Source organism: Schistocerca gregaria, unplaced genomic scaffold (assembly GCF_023897955.1).
Source record: "Schistocerca gregaria isolate iqSchGreg1 unplaced genomic scaffold, iqSchGreg1.2 ptg000561l, whole genome shotgun sequence".
In the NCBI taxonomy this organism is placed as follows: domain Eukaryota; kingdom Metazoa; phylum Arthropoda; class Insecta; order Orthoptera; family Acrididae; genus Schistocerca; species Schistocerca gregaria.
In genome coordinates this window covers 62,999-83,814 of record NW_026061954.1, presented here as the reverse complement: position 1 = coordinate 83,814, position 20,816 = coordinate 62,999, and the positions used below count along the sequence as shown (strand labels likewise).

At 38.7% G+C, this 20,816-nt stretch overlaps 1 protein-coding gene across 3 annotated transcripts in view; it reads left to right on the top strand.

Moving 5' to 3' along the window:
* The window catches only part of LOC126314467 (pleckstrin homology domain-containing family F member 2-like), a 112,484-nt gene that overhangs the window by 39,498 nt on the left and 52,170 nt on the right, over window positions 1–20,816 (top strand). For all 3 annotated transcript variants that reach the window (XM_049992435.1, XM_049992434.1, XM_049992436.1), the window contains exon 5: window positions 14,424–14,549. In XM_049992435.1, coding sequence (XP_049848392.1) covers window positions 14,424–14,549 — 126 coding nt within the window. The remainder of the gene's footprint in view (window positions 1–14,423; window positions 14,550–20,816) is intronic.

The window sequence follows — 20,816 nt, the reverse complement described above, 5'->3', positions numbered from 1 at the left end:
CAGAGTGCAGCATGGTCACATGAAGTAAAAAGGGCGACTCCAAAGCAGTAGTGTGGTTTGCAGAATCAAATTCGCCAATTACTGTGCAAAGGAATTATCGTTATGTGTATGAATGTGATCCGCCTGACGTGAAAACAATTAAGGAATAGTATAGGAAGTTTCTGGCAACAGGAAGTGTTCTGAAACATTTTGGCGGTGCATGTTACGGAGTTTCAGAAGAGACAGTGGAGGACATCAAACAATTGTTTCTCAGAAGCCCACATAAGTCAATTCATCAAGCATCTAGACAACTTGATGTACCTCAGTCAACATTGCATCGTGTGGTAAACTGTCTTTGTATGTGTGCTTACAAAGTGCAAATTCTGCAACATCTGACACTGAATGACAAACCGCAACAACAAGAATTTGCTGTGGATATAGCATATTGATATGGATGTCAGCTTCCTGGACAGATGTTTTATTTTCAGACGGGGCAGCCTTTCATCAATCAGGAAGGGTTAATACGCATAATGTTTGGATTTGGGGTTTGAAAAATCCGCACATTGTCATTGGTCATGTTCGTGATAGCCCTAAATTAAACATCTGGTGTGGGCTAATGCACAACAGGATTGTTGGACCGTTCTTCTTTGCGGATCAAACAGTGAATGGGTCAGTGTGTCTGGACATGTTGGAGCAGCTTATGTACCCTCAGATACAAGACTTGCAACCCAACATCATTTTTCTACAAGATGGAGCTCTGCTGCATTGGTCAGTGGCTGTTCACAAGTTCCCGTCTAGGAAATTTCCCAATCGTTGGATCGGACGTGGAGGACCCATTGCCTGGCCACCACGTTCACTCGACATTATGTTGCTCGAGTTCTTCATGTGGGGATTGGTGAAGGACCGCGTGTATGCGACCAAAGTGGACAACATTCCTACGTTGCGATATCGTATCACTAATGCGATTGCAACAATACCAGAGGAAATATTACAAAGAACTTGGCAAGAAATTGAATATAGACTCGATATTCTTTGTACTGCAAATTGTTCACATGTAGAGGTGTATTGCTGATAAATAAATAAATTCTTTAGGATGTTCTAAAATGTGGTGCATTTTTCATTGTCATATCTACAGTGATTTCTTTTCCCAGGTCTTTGAAATCAGGGAGATTTGAGTGGGACACCCTGTATTTTCACATATTTAATAATTGGTGGCTCATGTTGTGCTAAGAGATCATTTGTTATATTACTTCCCCTGTCATATCTTATCAAGCACTGAATAATCATCATGATCATCATCATCATGATCATCATCATCATGATCATCATCATCATCATCATCATCATCTCTCTAATGATATGTAAACCTATTAATTTATCTGCTCAGTATTTCTGGTCTTTTTTTGCTGATCCAGTATTGTTGTTTCCATTCTTATTTTCATTACCAATTTGTTCCGTGCTGCTTCTGGAATGCTGTCTTTCTGACTGATTTTCGTTAGGTCCATTTTTCAAGATAACCTAAAAGGTTTTTAACTTTACCCCAGCCCTTACTTAAAAGTTTATATCTTACTCTCTGAGATAATCAACTTATCATTTCCAGTAAATGTTCCCCACTGATCGGGTCTTTGCCTTGTTTAATGGATGTTCCACTTTTCTATTTGTTGCTGTTGTAAAGTTTGTACCCTAGTAATTCTAAACGTAATTTTTTGTGAGCTCTTTCACTCTAGTATTTCAGTTTAAATGTGAGTTCAGAATCTTTATATGTTTTAAGTTAGTCTACCTTCAGCACACCCCCTTGCAATTCATTACTTTTTAAATGACTTAGCAACAAATCTTAGTTTGCTGTGGTCCATCCACGTGTCCGGTGACATATCTTTAAAACTTTTTTTTTTTTTTTTTTTTAATGGGGTGTATGTCACCAGATGGTGGGAACTTCAGAAATTTATGATTTAATCCTCACTTAACACAGCTGTAAAATCACCATCTGCATTATAATGTAACTTACTTCTAATTAACTAATCATGTTTTTTCTCCTCCTCCTGGCTTGTATAATCTAAGTTCAACAAGCCACTACCTATATGAATTGTTTGTGTGTTACCATGGGTGTCATCTGTATGCTGTGTGTCATTGCTATTCCACCTATTGACATCATATCAAACAGTGAAATCGAAATGGGAATATTCTAGTCTGACTGTGGACATTGTTTTTCACAAGTTCTTTCCCACATTCCAATTTTTAAATTCTGGTTTTTAAATAATTAATCATCATTATTGTATGTATGTTTTTACTAGTCACATTCTGTCAGCTATTTTTCTTTTGTAATAAGACTTCTATTCTTTTAGCTAAATAGTCTTGAGTTGATTTTATGGCATGTACATATCCTGATTTGCTGTGTAGCTTGTTCTCTACTGTTTCCATTTGTATACATGCTAATCTATGTCATTAAATCCCATGTCTAATTTTTGAGCTAAGTGATACATGTTACCATAAGTCAGAGACATGAAATTGGATATGTTCTCTTCCAGTTTGGAAAACCTGCTATTCATTTGCTCTTCTAAATTTGTTTGTTTCTTATTTACGTATAAGAATTGCTCCAACACTGTTTGCAGGAATCCCTCCCTTGTCACACTTTCTTCTGTAAAATTCATGGTTGCTGAGTAAATTGCCGATACTTCATAAATAGCAATACAAAATTATTTATACTGTTAACCAATGTATGTTAAGATTCGGATTAATCGAGTGTCTACTGAAGACATAGCTAGTCGAATGACATAGAGCAGTGCACATTACTATTCACGATATAATGTAATTGCCCACAGGACAGCTTCATGTGAATTATTCTTCTAACACAATATTTTCAGTATTAGATGATGGAGTTTAATTATAAGTGTTCTGAGACTGGTCATGTATACACTAAAAGATTGATGATCCAGCAAATTTTGTGTGGTTTCTTTTACAAAATGACTTATTCTGGTTGTCGTGTCTGCTAAGGATGCTACCTCACATCATGGTGTCAGTTGCTGCTGTGTGGCATTATTGTGTGAGGTGCTGGAACTTGTGGAATGTTGCCAACTGTAGGTGAGATGCTCGCTGATGGCAGTGGCAGCGGATATACTAAAAGTTAACCTAATCTGCTTTAGTAAAAATTGATCTTGTTGTAGTGCAATACCACTTTGTGGGCACTAATTGGTGGTATTAACAACCATTGAATTAAATCAAGACACTTGATGTCAAATAATTATTCCACGTGTCAGCGTGACGACTTGTTTACTTCTGTTGGCATACTTGGTAACCACTTATTTATCGGAGTTGTCAAGCTCAAATCATTTGTATTTTGTGTTAAATTAATTGCATTCGGTCAAAATAATCTGAATTCTAGTTACGTATCAGAACTATTTACTGTTTGATGCTATTACTTTGTCACAAAATTGTAACGCAATGTTAAGCAGGATTTAACACCACTGTCTAGTAATGCCACACCTTTAGCATGACTATAATTAATTTTTCTCATTATTGCTTAGCAATTATTTTTCAAGTATAGTGCTTTAAAGGCTGCCTCTCCGTAATTCATTATCTTCTTTTCTTATTTCAACTGAAACATAATTATGGTGTCAAGTTGTATATTTAGTTTTGGTTGACAGCAGTCGTACATTCTTCCAGTTCGAAACCAGGATTGCCGCTTGTGAGGGGTCATGTTGAGCTTAAAATTTCTTGAAGTATGACCCTGGCACAAGTGGCAATAGACCTCCGCAAAGACCGGAAAATCTTAGTAGAATGACACTCCGATCACGAAATGAAAGCCCAAATGCTGAACATTGATTGATTTTATTATTCACTGAATATCTCAACAACAGTATTACATTTAACTTTACAGTCTGAGAGCTTTACACAGACACTCTACTTAGACTGTCTCATATCTTGGGATGCACATCAAAGACAGGTTGATTATGGTTTGGAAGCCCAAACCGTAGAACTTCACTAGAAGGAGCTCCATGGTGTTCCCTGCAGCGTTGCAGACTCTGAGGAAATACTTGACCATGATGGTCAAATGAAGACCTTGCGTCACTGCACGGTGTCCCAGGAGTACCACAAACATAAAAAAAATATGACCAACTGGAACCAGGATTGTACTACTCTTTCAGCTAACAGACACTAATTTCTTTTTTGGTGAATCAAGATTTGAACTGATCACATTCGCTCAATCATAAAAGCTGTAGCTTTGTACAGATTCTATATGGTACCCAAACTAGTTTATTTCACAAAATGGCCTTGTAACCTCAGAACACTAAAGAGAAATCTTTAAAATAATCTCCATTTATTTGCATTTCACAGGTTTTCCATGTACAGTGACCTTGCACATAAATTAAGCAAATACATTGATGGGTTTTGTAACTCTGTTATGACTAGTCACTTAATTTCATGTTACATGCACCATTTGCCTATGACATGGAATGAGTCTTTTAAAATCACATCACAATTAAATTTTTAAATAGGGCTACATGCTGACCATTTACATGTAGTTTTCTTTTTTTAAAATATGTATGTAAGTTAGTTATTCCTACACTCTATCATTTACATATCAGAATAATAGAAATACATATGCAGAATAGGAGTTCTCTGGGAATAACTTTTTCACTTTGTTTCAAGTGTAACTTTACCGTCTTACAGACATTTTATATGACTGGGGAGTGATCAATAATTTTGGTAGCAACATTGTGCCTCCCTTTTCATGCCAAAGGCAACATTAATGTGGAATAATGAATGTCATTTTTTATTTTGATATTGTAATTATGTATGTCATTCTTTCTTTTGAACAGCAGTGGATTATTTACAAAAAAACTTTGAGGGAATAAGTATACAGTGAGACAGTAGTCAGAATGCCTAACTGTGAACATGTATCAGCAGGATGATTGTGGATGAACAGATATTATTCTTACACAGCGTTTTTGAGCTATGAAGACTTTCTTTCTTGAAGATGAGTTACTCCAGAACGTGGTCCCATAAGACATTATTGAATGAAAATGAGCAAATGAGCAAAACATGTCAACTTACCGATTTGTTTCTCCCCAAGATTTACAATGATTTTATACTTTAAATTCTCATCAATATGGACAGCTATAAATTTTGAAGTTCCTGACATCATTATTATTTCCACACTGTGTGTTACACTTACCGTTGGTGTAGTACCCTTGGATGTGCAGAACTGAGTATGTTCTGTCTGTTCAAAATCTCGAGACCATTCTGTATGTATGTGTGGATCTTATGACTGGTTGAATATACACTACTGGCCATTAAAATTGCTGGACGACGAAGATGACGTGCTACGGATGCGAAATTTAATCGACAGGAAGAAGATCCTGTGATATGCAAATGAATAGCTTTTCAGAGCATTCGCACAAGGTTGGAGCCAGTGGAGACACCTACAACATGCTGACATGAGGAAAGTTTCCATCTGATTTCTCATACACAAACAGCAGTTGACCGGCGTTGCCTGGTGAAACGTTGTTGTGATGCCTCGTGCAAGGAGGAGAAATGTGTACCATCACGTTTCCGACTTTGATAAAGGTCGGAATGTCGCCTATCACGATTGCAGTTTATCGAATCGCGACATTGCTGCTCGTGTTGGTCGAGATCCAATGACTGTTAGCAGAATAGAATCGTTGGGTTCAGGAGGGTAATACGGAACGCCGTGCTGGACCCCAACGGCATCATATCACTAACAGTCGAGATGACAGGCATCTTACCTGCATGGCTGTAATGGATTTTGCAACCACGTCTCGATCCCTGAGTCAACAGTTGGGAACGTTTGCAAGACAACAACCATCTGCACGAACAGTTCAACGATGTTTGCAGCAGCATGGACTATCAGCTCGGAGATCATGGCTGCGGTTACCCTTCACGCTGCATCACAGACTGGAGCGCCTGCGATGGTGTACTCGACAACGAACCTGGGTGCACAAATGGCAAAATGACATTTTTTCTGATGAATCCAGGTTCTATTTACAGCATCATGATGGTCTCATCCGTGTTTGTTGACATCGTGGTAAACGCACATTGGAAGCGTGTATTCGTCATCGTCATACTGGCGTACCACCAGGCTTGATGGTATGGGGTGCCATTGGTTACACGTCTGGGTCACCTCTTGTTCGCTTTTAACACGGCACTTTTAACAGTGGACGTTACATTTCAGATGTGTTACGACCCATGGCTCTACCCTTCATTTGATCCCTGTGAAACCCTACATTTGAGCAGGATAATGCACGATCGCATGCTGTAGGTCCTGTACGGGCCTTTCTGGATACAGAAAATGTTGAGCTGCTGCCCTGGCGAGCTCATTCTCCAGATCTCTCACCATTTGAAAACGTCTGGCCAATGGTGGTCGAGCAACTGGCCCATCACAATACGCCAGTCACTACTCTTGATGAACTGTGGTATTGTGTTGAAGCTGCATGGGCAGCTGTACCTGTACACGCCACCCAAGCTCTGTTTGACTCAATGCCCAGGTGTATCAAGGCTGTTATTACGGCCAGAGGTGGTTGTTCTGGGTACTGATTCCTCAGGATCTATGCACCCAAATTGCGTGAATATGTAATCACATGTCAGTTCTAGTATAATATATTTGTCCAATGAATACCCGTTTATCATCTACATTTCTTATTGGTGTAGCAATTTTAATGGCCAGTAGTGTATGAGGAACAGTAGCAGACCTAAGATTGAGCCTTGGGAACCCCATATGTGAATTCTCCCCAATCAGAATTTTTCCTGGGGCCTGGGACAGCTTGTGGGAGCATACAGAGACGATATACAGCAGCTAGGAGATATGTAAAAAGACAGTGTGTGCGTTAGTGGAATAGAAGGCTGTGTAGTGCTGGAGTAAGAACAGGAGAGGCGATACGTGTGTTGGGTGAAGGACTCTGACTAATGAAGTTGAGGGCAGGAGGGTTATGGGAACATAGGATATATTGCAGGGAGGGCTCCCACTGGTCAGTCAAGAAAACCTGGCGTTGGTAAGAAGGATCCTGATGGCATAGGCTATGAAGCAGTCATTGAGTTGAAGAACATTGTGTTTGGCAGTGTGTTCAGCATCTGGTTGGTGCAGCTGTTTCTTGGCCACAGTTTGTTAGTGGCCATTTATGGGGACAGACAGTGTGTTGGTTGTCATGGCCACGGTTTGTCAGTGGCCAAGCACGACTCACGCCCCATCCTCACAGCTTCACTTCTGTCAATACCTCATCACTTACCTTACAAACTTTACAGAAGCTGTCCTGCAAAGCAGGAGCTTCTGTAAAGTTTGGAAGGTAAGAGACGAGGTACTGGCAGAAGTGAAGCTGTGAGGACGGGGTGTGAGTCGTGCTTGGGTAACTCAGGTGGTAGAGCACTTGCCCACGAAAGGCAAAGGTCCCGAGTTTGAGTCTCAGTCTGGCACACAGTTTTAACCTACCAGAAAGTTTCAAGAGAAATCTAGCCCGTATCGAGTGATTTAAGTGTTCATTTCTCCAAAGCAGTGTTACTGAACGGAATGGTAGAGAAATAGACTGAAGGTGGTTCGAAGAACCTCCTGCAAGACAGTTGAGTGTGGACTGCAGAGTAGTCATGTAGATGTAAATGGGTTGGCTCCCGTACATTTTCTGCAAGAAGCTCTGACAGCCTATCTTTCCTTTTCTTATTCAGATGTAGGCTATATCTAGTATATCTTGATCTCCAATTATAGCAACATTGCACTCATACGAGATTTCATTTCAGTCAGCAGCAGTATGCTCAACTTAGTGTTCACATGGACCACAGCAGTGTTAACCCAGGGACTCACATCTTCATTGTATTGAATTGAAATGTATAGCGATAGTGTATTCTGATTAAGTGAAGCACCTTTTTGGAACCCATTGGTCATTAATATAAATATTAATGAATGCTGATGAAAACACATTCCCTTTGGTTAACAGTGTACTTGAAGTACTACTTCTGCTTTTTCCCTGCTGATGTAATAATGGAAGTTTTCGATTTGAATATTCCAAGTTGTTCAGTGAAGCTTGAAGGTATTTAACTTTGTCTGGTACTTGGTTTTTATTATTATTATTAGTATTATTATTATTATTTCTTTCTTATCTCAGACGTTATGTCTGGTCAAAAGTAGAAAGTGACTCGGACCTTGATCAAGCGTGACTTCCTTTTAACTGTACGGTATATGTTATATTGCATTTAGGAACTTTCGGGTAATTGAGCATGTATCAATAATTACGGATTTCTGTAGTTGTATATATAAGTTTGGATGTAGCTGTATTGCATTGATGTACTAGTGGATATTGTGTGGTATGACTCCTGTAGTTGATAGTATAATTGGTATAAAGTCAACTTTATCTTGATGCCACATACCCCTGACTTCCTCAGCCAGTTGGATGTATTTTACAATTTTTTCTCCTGTTTTCTTTTGTATATTTGTTGTATTGGGTATGGATATTTTGATTAGTTGTGTTAATTTCTTCTTTTTATTGGTGAGTGTGATGTCAGGTTTGTTATGTGGTGTTGCTTTATCTGTTATAATGGTTCTGTTCCAGTATAATTTGTATTCATCATTCTCCAGTACATTTTGTGGTGCATACTTGTATGTGGGAACGTGTTGTTTTATAAGTTTATGTTGTAAGGCAAGCTGTTGATGTATTATTTTTGCTACATTGTCATGTCTTCTGGGGTATTCTGTATTTGCTAGTATTGTACATCCGCTTGTGATGTGATCTACTGTTTCTATTTGTTGTTTGCAAAGTCTGCATTTATCTGTTGTTGTATTGGGAGCTTTAATAATATGCTTGCTGTAATATCTGGTGTTTATTGTTTGATCCTGTGTTGCAATCATGAATCCTTCTATCTCACTGTATATGTTGCCTTTTCTTAGCCATGTGTTGGATGCGTCTTGATCGATGTGTGGCTGTGTTAGATGATACGGGTGCTTGCCATGTAGTGTTTTCTTTTTCCAATTTACTTTCTTCGTATCTGTTGATGTTATGTGATCTAAAGGGTTGTAGAAGTGGTTATTAAATTGCAATGTTGTAGCCGATGTATTTATATGAGTGATTGCTTTGTGTATTTTGCTAGTTTCTGCTCGTTCTAGAAAGAATTTTCTTAAATTGTCTACCTGTCCATAATGTAGGTTTTTTATGTCGATAAATCCCCTTCCTCCTTCCTTTCTGCTTAATGTGAATCTTTCTGTTGCTGAATGTATGTGATATATTCTATATTTGTGGCGTTGTGATCGCGTAAGTGTATTGAGTGCTTCTAGGTCTGTGTTACTCCATTTCACTACTCCAAATGAGTAGGTCAATATTGGTATAGCACAAGTATTTATAGCTTTTGTTTTGTTTCTTGCTGTCAATTCTGTTTTCAGTATTTTTGTTAGTCTTTGTCTATATTTTTCTTTTAGTTCTTCTTTAATATTTGTATTCTCTATACCTATTTTTTGTCTGTATCCTAGATATTTATAGACATCTGTTTTTTCCATCGCTTCTATGCAGTCGCTGTGGTTATCCAATATGTAATCATCTTGTTTAGTGCGTTTTCCCTTGACTATGCTATTTTTCTTACATTTGTCTGTTCCAAAAGCCATATTTATATCATTGCTGAATACTTCTGTTATCTTTAGTAATTGGGTGAGTTGTTGATTTGTTGATGCCAGTAGTTTTAGATCATCCATGTGTGTGATTTTGTGTTGGTATGTTCCAGTAATATTGTATCCATAATTTGTATTATTTAGCATGTTGGATAGTGGGTTCAGAGCAAGGCAGAAGCAGAAAGGACTTAATGAGTCTCTTTGGTATATTCCACACTTTATCTGTATTGGCTGTGATGTGATATTATTTGAATTTGTTTGGATATTAAGTGTGGTTTTCCAATTTTTCATTACTATGTTTAGGAGCTGTATCAATTTAGGATCTACTTTGTATATTTCCAATATTTGTAGTAACCATGAGTGGGGTACACTATCAAAAGCTTTTCGGTAATCAATGTATGCGTAGTGTAGCGACCTTTGTTTAGTTTTAGCTCGATATGTCACCTCTGCATCTATTATCAATGCTCTTTACATCCTCGTGCTCCTTTGCAACAGCCTTTTTGTTCTTCATTTATAATTTTGTTCTGTGTTGTATGTGTCATTAATTTCTGGGTAATGACTGAAGTTAATATTTTGTAAATTGGTGGTAGGCATGTTATGGGGCGGTATTTCGCTGGGTTTGCTGTGTCTGCTTGATCTTTAGGTTTCATATAAGTTATTCCATGTGCAAGTGTATCAGGGAATGTGTATGGGTCTGCAGTATAACTGTTAAATAATTTATGATATGAATATCATAGAGGGAAACATTCCACATGGGAAAAATATATCTTGCCTTTACAAATGTCTGCTTGTGTCTGTGTATGTGCGGATGGATATGTGTGTGTGTGTGTGTGTGTGTGTGTGTGTGTGTGTGTGTGCGAGTTTTCCCCCTAAGGTAAGTCTTTCCGCTCCCGAGATTGGAATGACTCCTTACCCTGTCCCTTAAAACCCACATCCTGTCGTCTTTCCCTCTCCTTCCCTCTTTCCTGAAGAAGCAACCGTTGGTTGCGAAAGGTAGAATTTTGTGTGTATGTTTGTGTTTGTGTGTCTATCGACCTGCCAGCGCTTTTGTTTGGTAAGTCACATCATCTTTGTTTTTAGATATGTTAAATAATTTAGTTAGATGTGAATGTGTTGAGGTGAACTTCTTTAGCCAGAAATTTTGCTATTTTATCTTTTCCAGGGGCTTTCCAATTGTGAATAGAATTAATTGCTTTGGTGACTTCATGTTGTAAAATTATCACTTCAGGCATTTATGGTATCATCTTGTATATGTCTGTTTCTGCTTGTATCCACCGTGCATGCCTGTTATGTTGTACCGGGTTTGACCATACGTTGCTCCAGAAGTGTTCCATGTCTGTTATGTTTGGTGGATTGTCTGTTTTAATGTGTGTGTTATCTATTGTCTGGTAAAATTTCTTTTGGTTTGTGTTGAATGTTTGGTTTTGTTTCCTTCTATTTTCACTTTTTTTGTATCTTCTAAGTCGTTTGGCCAATGCTTGTAATTTCTGCTTCTTTTCATCTAATTGCTCTATCACTTCTTGTTGTGAGATTTTACCTAACCTTCCTTGTTTTTTTTTTTTTTTCCCTGACGTGTGATGTCTTATAAATTGTGTTAGCTATCCAATGTCTTTTCTCAGTTTTTGTATTCTGATCTGTAGCCTGTGTTGCCATGTTGGTTTTGTGGGTTTCTTCTGTGTGTTGGTTGGTTCTGATCTCTGCCTAGTATGTATATTTAGTGTAGTGAGTGCTCCTATATAAACCAGTAGTTGTAACTCTTCCATAGTTGTGTTTTCATTTATTTAGTTGTGTATGATTGTGTTGGTAGTTTTTATTGTTGTTTCAACTTGTGGGTTATTTGGCGGTCTATGCAAGGATGGTCTAATGTCTGTATTTGTGTCTTTGTATTCTATATATGTCAGCTGAAATTTTTCTTCTATATCTAACATGTGTGTCACTTTGTGTTCTATTTGTACTTGTTCTGGTGGCAGTCTTAAGATTTCGTTTTCCTCTGATTGTTTAATTGATGTGTGTTGTTCTTTGTTTGTTTGCTCTGGGATGTTTGAGTCCATTACTGTATTTTCTTCTTCTTCTGATTGCACATTATTTTGTTCCAGTATTTGTTGTACTTGTTGTTTGATGTTTTCTAATTCTGACTGGGGTATCCTGTGAGTTTTGATTATTACACGGATCTGATCAGCTAGTCATTGTTCTGTTAAAAATTTTAATTCTGGGTATCTGGTAATAAATGTTGTGTATACTTGTGATCTGTATTCAGTTGTGTTGGTTCCTAGGTTTGTTGCTTGGTAATAACAGAACATGAGGTGTCGATTAACTTCATCTGACCATCTCATCCTCTGTCTTTGTTTTCCTTCTAGGGTGGTTGCAGGAAGCATATCCTGCAAAACACCTCTATTTGGATTTAAATCATTTTCCAGTTGGCTATCAGTGTCGTTACCATTGTGGGTGGGCATAGGGTTCAAGCGTCGTCCCCGACCATGACGGCGCTTGTCCGAGGCTTCTTTAGTTGTGTCCTGAACCAACTAATCACACTAAAAGGGGGGTTAGCCCTATTAGTGGTTTGTTCTTTTCGTCGCCTTTTACGACTGGCAGAACACACTGGAGGCCTATTCTTTTCCCGGGCCTCCACGGGGATTATTATTATTATTATTATTATAAAAATTATTATTTGAAAAGAAAGAAAAACTGAAAGTAATTGAGAGGCTGTCAAATGAAAACCGAACACCTGCCACAACGGGGCCATGGAACGGTTCTATTCAAATGTAATCACCAAACACTTTAAGACATTTATCCCACTGAGAGACGAGAGGATCAAGTCCTGTTCCTGTTCACCCACTGATGGGTCTACAACTGCACTCAATCTTGCTCTTCGTGGTCTGAATGAAAACAATGTCCACAAATGTCTTTCTTCAAGTTGTCAAAGATTTGAAAATCACACAGTAAAGATACAGGCTGTATTGAGGATGTTGCAGTGTTTCTCCACTAAATTGCTAAATTGCTCATCAAGTTCCATGAGTGTGCAACCATAATCAGTTTGCAGCACTATCAAGATACTTTGCAGAAACTGTAACATGCCAAAAAGTCAAAACACCCATGAATATTTTTCGGGTGGAATTGTCCTGTTGCACAATAACGCCCGTCTCCATACTGCCAGTCAGATGAAGGCTGCACTTCAGCAATTTGTTTGGGAAACACTGCAATGTCCTCCTTATAGCCAGGATCTTTCACCGTGCGATTTTCACATTTTTGGTGACCCGAAACAAATCATGCATGGACGTCAGTTTAAATCAGACGATCATGTGCAAGAGTGGGTGCAGTCTTAATCTGTCAGCTGCCGACTGAATACTATAAAACAGGAATTGATCATCCCATCTCCCAGTGGGATAAATGTCTTAATGCATTTGGTGAGTTTTGAATAGAACCGTTCCATGGTCCTGTTGTGGGGGCTTTCGGTTTTCATTTGACTGCTGCTTATAGGTTGTGCTATAGATATAGAATTTTAATCATTTTGCTGTGTGAGGCCTTGGTTACCATGTCTTCTATAATATTTATAGAAGTGTGAGGGTGTACGGGTTGCACTGCAGCCGTATGGTACGTAACACTTGCTCGCCAGCCAACCTGTCTGGAATGCTGACAATTTGCTTGGTCAGTGCACATGCATCAGGCCACAGTGCAACGCAGGGAGTATGCGACTGGCCGCCGTCCGCAGCGCGCCGTATTAACTGGTGTGGCCTGAGGCACGAATATGTCTCTCTTCTTAGCTCAGCATGGAGCCTTCCGATATGACCGTAATTATGATGTCGGACATAGTGATGATGGGTGCACGTAATATGTGTGTTTTATAATCCGCTTTTGCTAATAAAGCTGTTTAAACTTTCTTCTCGGTGTTCGCATATTGCCGTACCTCAAGGACCCACCGCTTACAAATCCTGACAAATATTTCGTGTAATTATCATCCAGGGCAACGACACAAACAACCTCCTCATAGAAGACCCTTTTTTAATAATCAGTACTGTAGTCTAAGTTTTATAGCAATGGGAAATTCACATTAGCTCATACATTTCCTCAGCCGATCTTGTCCGTGAGCAGCAGACAAGCTGTTGCAAGAATTCTTTGCGCTCTACAATTGATGTGCATTGATTACAATTTAATTTCAAACTGTTTAATATTAATTGATAAGTGATGGAGTTGTTCTTTAATTTTATTTATTTGTGTCAGAGGCAAACAACAATAAAAATACATATTTCGTTATGTAATGGTACTTGGTGTGAAACATATAAAACAGTATCTGCCCAGAATTACGTCATGTCATGTCATGGACGCGAGGTGTTAAGTGCTGTCCAGTCCTCCATTCTTTATCTCAAAGGGCAGCTGCTGCAGTTCATGTAGAGGGCTGTGCTTTGATCTCCACTACATTTGTAGAGCATTTACGGTTAGTCAAGCTCCCCTTTAACTTACTCTGTATCTGCAAACACCAGGTTGAAGTCTAATTAACGATTTATAGATAGACCAGTATTCCTGACGTCCTGGGGGGAGATGTGCAGTTGGTAGCGTCCAGCCCATAAGGCGAGTGTTTCTCATCCTCCTGCAACTTAACCTTGAAGTCTGAGGAGGTTTGTTTAGATTTTTGATTGTAGGGCGGAAACTCCTCTTAGACCTCAACGTCTGGTGGCCAGGTACTCATATAACAGGTGTGCCTTTGCACTTTAGATCTCTCATTTGTGTCACAAACTTCTCATCTAAAATCAGGTGGAGCAATAGTGTTTGTTACTCTTTGATGTGTTTTTATAAAATCACTGTGTTGCTACAAAGGAAATGCTCTAATTTTCAAATTCTGTTTGTCTAGAATTCAGAAATGGGTGGCTAATTCGCACAGCATCTAAATCTTTTGCGGTGTACGCTGCGACATCGACAGAGAAACAGGAATGGATGGCACATATCAACAAGTGTATTGAAGATTTGCTGCGGAAAAGTAAGTTTTCTTCTTGTAATATAACTACTCTATCATTTTAATCAACTTTTCTTGAATCTACCTACAACAGAACTTAACTATACCAAACACCAACCACCATAATCTTCAGCATCTGTAGTTTGCGCAGGATACGGTGGCTGATACGCAGTAACCAGTTTTTGTCCAAAGTGCAGGACGAGTTCATTTGTTTGCTCGGAAGGGGAGGTCGACGAACATTTTCCATATTTCAGCCAGTCGGCAGTGACGTAATCGAGGCGCATACCTTGCTATCTTTCTCAAACAATTTCTACTTGGCACAAACATTAATTTTTGCGTTACTTGTAGCTTTATACGTCAGGTTCATTATGATGTGCCCATCATTTCGTTAATGGTTGTAGTAATTGTGATATTTACGTGGAAGTAAGACATTGCGTGAAATTTGAAAAAGTTTGCAATGGAAAAATAGGGGTCACTATGATTTTGCATTTGGTGCATACTAGATAATATTTTGTTGCATATGAAATTTAGCTAACATGTTGAATTTTTTTTAGACTTGGGTGGAGGTTTCTACCTGTCACCAGTCTTAAGAAAAAATTATGTAACATTGCATTTGTGATAGCACCGCACCAGCGATAAAGTCAGAGTGAAATATCCACAGCTTCCTTGTATTTGATAAACGGTTTGAGATATTGGCAAATGTTAACACACAAAGAGGAGAGCATTTTGCTGTGCGGTTAATATGCAAAACTTCATTGTCTACCGTGTTATTCTACCAACTACAGACATTTTAGGTGAAAGAATGTAATTTTTAAGGGTCATCAATAGCTGTGAAACAAGAAATGTTAAGGGTTTTGGAAAAAGATAACTGAAGTCATTACTTGTTTATTTTGTACCAACGATGTGCTTTTGCATGAGATGCTGACCTTACGCTTCCTCAGTTCCTCACTTAATGCCTTTAATAAACCAATGTTTAGAATTCTCTTGCAGTTGTATCTGCACAACATGTTAGTGAGGGGAGACTGTGTAAAATTCTCTGAGCTTTGGCAAAAGATGCAAATTTTAACATGGCAACAAAAGAAATGTGTAGGTTTTACTCAAAATACCCCACTCATGACACTTCTCTGAAAGTTACAGATGGTTAACAAATCAGGTGAAAATAAAGTGCTACATTTTCGGCAGAATTCTTTTTAGATACTAACTGAAGCAGAGGTGACATCTTTTTGAATGGCCACAGTGCAAATATGAGTGTGTAGGGACTCCACTTAATATTTTCAAAAAATGTGAGTGCAGGCTGCAGTCTAGTATGGCATTTTCCCTCCAGTGCTTGACATTTTCCCTACAGTGCGTGCCCACAGCCCACACCACTACCACTCTCCTCACACTTACACTGCCATCTGCTCATGTACTGGCCATGTTATTCTGTGCTCACCGTACATATAGTTAAATTGATTTAGGGAGAAAGATACATTCCTGGTTATTTTGAATTTAGGGGTCTAACTTGGATACTTTTTCCCCACCTTTGCATACAAACATATACCAATTTATCAGTGAAGCATTTTTATTCCAGCTAGATGATTCTTCTTATATCATATTTTTGTTCTACTTATATTTTCAGGCACTTGTGTTTCTTAGACTATTCGGCTTACTGACATAATCTAACAACTTCTATTAATGCTGATAGCACTAATCGTCTCCAGATTCTGTCTCACTATCTTAGCTAATAGTTGTCAAACTGTCAAACATTTCTTATGTAGCCCAAGTATTTTGTTTTATGTTGCTCTTTGTTTCCATCATTTGCCTGTGAATTTATTCTTGGTACTTTTTACCTCCATGTTTTGGATGTATTTGTACTTTCCTTTCTGTGAAGCCATTGAAGTTGGGCCTTTGGGTTTATTGGAGATTTCTAATTATTTTACTTGCAACAGGGTTCACAGCTGTGATACATTTCTTGAAAGAAATAAGATTCATGGAAAGCCTTTTATTTATAGCTATTTTATCATTTTGCATGTGCTGTGTTGGTTGTGTAACCATTCTCAAATAAAATGTGTAATCTGTTATCTGCATATGTTTTGGGTTATTTTTATGAGCAGTCTGTGGATGGCTGGGATTGAAAGCTGTAGCCGTCATAATGTTCAGTGTGGTACAAACATTAGCACACAGCTAAACCATTTACTATTGTTAGGTAGCACTGAGCTGTATGCAGTGACAATTCATTCACCACAAGTTATTACTGCACACAGTTCAATGCCATCTGGTATTGGTAAATGGCATACTTGTGTGCTGGAGTCTGTTTTGTACCAAAAATTGTGGCTACAGCTCTGAAGTCTGGCCAACAACAGACTGCTCATGAAAATGACTTTAACCCAAAATATATGCAAATAACGAGTTAAACATTTTATTTGAGAATGGCCACACAGCAGAAAGTGTTACATGCAAAATAACAAATTGGAAATATATAACAGCTGTTGCCAGAGACTAACAAGTCAAACACACTAATTTATCTGGCCCCTTACTTATTAGTGAATATATTTAAGAAGGAATTACATCTGTAAATGGTGTCCTGTTTCTCCTTTACAGTATTGATTTGAACTTACAACATATTGTGTAATTCTAAGATTCCACAGTATTGTTCTCACTGTGTATTATATTAGTCTGAGGAATTCCAGTTAAGAATAGTATGTGCCTTAAAGAGTGTTTTTACTTTAAATTTAAAAGCTTTAGGTTTACCACATAATTTTTTTTTTTTTTTACTGTTTTGTGTTAAAAGATTATTGAAAATGAATGGTGCAAAGAACATAATACTTTCAGCAGTGCAATTACGAAGAAGCAATTCAGTTCTTAGTCTTTGCCATGTTCTACAGTAGTGTGTGTATGTGGAGGCAGATGGTGGGCAGATGTGCTGAAGCTCATGAAATAACTTTATTCAACTGCTAATGGTGGCAGTCTTCTATTTCTATGCCACAAGCTTTTCAGAGTGTGATTTCAGGATTTGACGATTTTTTTCATGGCAGTGTGTCTCCTGATAGCTATTGCGTTATCTTATATTCATTATGGACAGTAGTAAAGAAAAGCATTTAATGTTATGTACAGACCACTCTCACTTATTTCTTCACGAGTTTTTCAAGAGTGTTTAAAGTAGAAAATGTAACACATCTCTGCATTCCCATTTGTGGGGAGAGAGCAGTTGCACCATGTGACTTGAGATCAGAGAGACAGAAAGGAAAATGTTGCTGCTATAAAGTATTATTTCTCCCCTTCTGTAGATCAGTCATTCACCTCTCTTCTTAGTTGCATGTTATTCTGTGTCTGTATGCTGTTCATATTCATGCAATACATTTAGCTTCAGTAATCTTATCCGCAATCAAAGGTGCCTACCAATGCTTGCAATTGCTCACGACCATGCATGCTTCCATTGAGGTAGTTCCTGCCACTTCTTCCAGGATGTGTGACAACATAGCACTCTACTGGCCATTAAAATTGCTACACCACGAAGATGACGTGCTACAGACATGAAATTTAATGGACAGAAAGAAGATGCTGTGATATGCAAATGATTAGCTTTTCAGAGCATTCACACAAGGTTGGCACCGGTGGCGACACCTACAACGTGCTGACATGAGGAAAATTTCCAACAGATTTCTCATACACAAACAGCAGTTGACCGGCATTACCAGGTGAAATGTTGTGGTGCCTCGTGTAAGGAGGAGAAATGCGTACCATCATGTTTTCGACTTTGATAAAGGTCAGATTGTAGCCTATCGCAATTGCAGTTTATCGTATCGCGACATTGCTGCTCGCATTGGTCAAGATCTAATGACTGTTTGCAGAATATTGAATCGGTGGGGTCAGGAGGGTAATACGGAACACCGTGCTGGATCCCAACAGCCTCATATCACTAGCAGTTGAGATGACAGGCATCTTATCCGCATGGCCGTAACGGATCTTGCAGCCTCGTCTCGATCCCTAAGTCAACATATGAGGACGTTTGCAAGACGACAACCATCTGCATGAACAGTTCGACAACGTTTGCCAGAGCATGGAATATCAACTCGAAGACCATGGCTGCGGTTACCCTCGACGCTGCATCACAGACAGGAGCGCCTGCGATGGTGTACTCAACGATGAACCTGGGTGCACGAATGGCAAAACGTAATTTTTCGGATGAAGCCAGGTTTTGTTTACAGCGTCATGATGGCCGCATTCATGTTTGTCGGCATCGCGGTGAACACACATTGGAAGGGTGTATTCATCATTGCCATACTGGCGTATCACCCGGCGTGATGGTATGGGGTGCCATTGGTTACATGTATCGGTCACGTCTTGTTCGCATTGACGGCACTTTGAACAGTGGATGTTACATTTCGGATGTGTTATGACCCGTGGCTCTACCCTTCATTTGATCCCTGCAAAACCCTATATTTCAGTAGCATAATGCACGACTGCATGTTGCAAGTCCAGTATGGTCCTTTCTGGATACAGAAAATGTTCTACTGCTTCCCTGGCCAGCACATTCTCCAGATTTCTCACCAGTTGAAAACATCTAGTCAATGGTGGCCAAGCAACTGGCTCGTCACAATATGCCAGCCACTACGCTTGAAGAACTATGGTATCGTGTTGAAGCTGCATGGGCAGCTGTACATGTACACGCCATCCAAGCTCTGTTTGACTCAATGCCTAGGCATATCAAGGCTGTTATTATGGCCAGAGGTGGTTGTTCTGGGTACTGATTTCTCAGGATCTCTGCACCCAAATTGCGTGAATATGTAATCGCATGTCAGTTCTAGTATAATATATTTGTCCAATGAATACCTGTTTATCATCTACATTTCTTTTTGGTGTAGCAATTTTAATGGCCAGTGGTGTAAATGGACAACATTTAATTTGTTTTCCATTTTATAGGTAAATTTTTGTCTCTTAGTCACTACTAATGTGCACCTGCAAGTTGTACAGGTAAATTATTAACTACCCTTCTTTGAGATAGCAGCTTCATGATGCCAATTGATTATTTTTTTGAGATAGCAGATTTTGTATATTTATCGCCTTGGTTAATAATTAATTTTTGAAAATTGTGAGAACTATTGTCAGCTAATCTCTTTTTTGATATATGCCATATGTTGTGTAGTCTTGTCTTCTTTTTACATCTACATCTACATGGATACTCTGCAAATAACATTTAAGTGCCTGGCAGAGGATTCATTGAACCACCTTCACAATTCTCTATTATTCCAATCTCGTATAGTGCGTGGAAAGAATGAACACCTATATCTTTCCCTTATTTTATTGTGTTGATCATTCTGCCCTATGTAGGTCGGTGTCAACAAAATATTTTCACATTCGGAGGAGAGAGTTGTTGATTGGAATTTCGTGAGAAGATTCTGTCACAACGAAAAACGCCTTTCATTTTGCAGTTTGTTTTGATCTTCTGATGACTTGATTAGTCGTCATCTGGAAACAACCGAAGAAAGCTGCTCAGATTGTCTCCCAAATCATTTATATAGATAAGGAACAGCAAAGGGCCTATAACACTACGTTGGGGAATGCCTGAAATCGCTTCTGTTTTACTCAATTATTTTTCATCAATTTCTATGAACTGTGACCTCTCTGACAGGAAATCGCAAATCTAGTCACATAACTGAGATGATATTCCATAAGCACGCAATTTTACTAAGAGCTTGTGTGGTAGTGTGTCAAAAGCCTTCCAGAAATCCAGGAATGGAGAATCGATCTGAAATCCCTTGTCAATAGCACTCAGCACTTCATGTGAACAAAGAGCTAGTTGTGTTTCACAGGAACGATGTTTTCTAAACCCAATTTGACAGTGTGTCAATACACTGTTTCCTTCGAGCTCATTCATTATGTTCGAACACAATATATGTTCTAAAATCCTGCTGCATATCGACGTTAAAGATATGAGCCTGTAATTTAGTGAATTACTCCCACTATCTTTCTAGAATATTGGTGTGACCTGTGCAACTTTCCAGTCTTTGGGTACAGATCTTTTGTTGAGCGAACGGTTCTATATGATTGTTAAGTATGGAGCTAATGCATCAGCATACTACGAAAGGAACCTAATTATTAAACAGTCTGGACCAGAAGACTTGCTTTGATTAAGTGATTTGAGTTGCTTCACTACTCCGAGGATATTTACTTCACTACTCCGAGGATATTTACTTCTACGTTACTCATGTTGGCAGCTGTTCTCGATTCGAATTCTGGAATATTTACTTCATCTTCTTTTGTAAAGGCATTTCGGAAGGCTGTGTTTAGTAAATCTGCCTTGGAAGCACT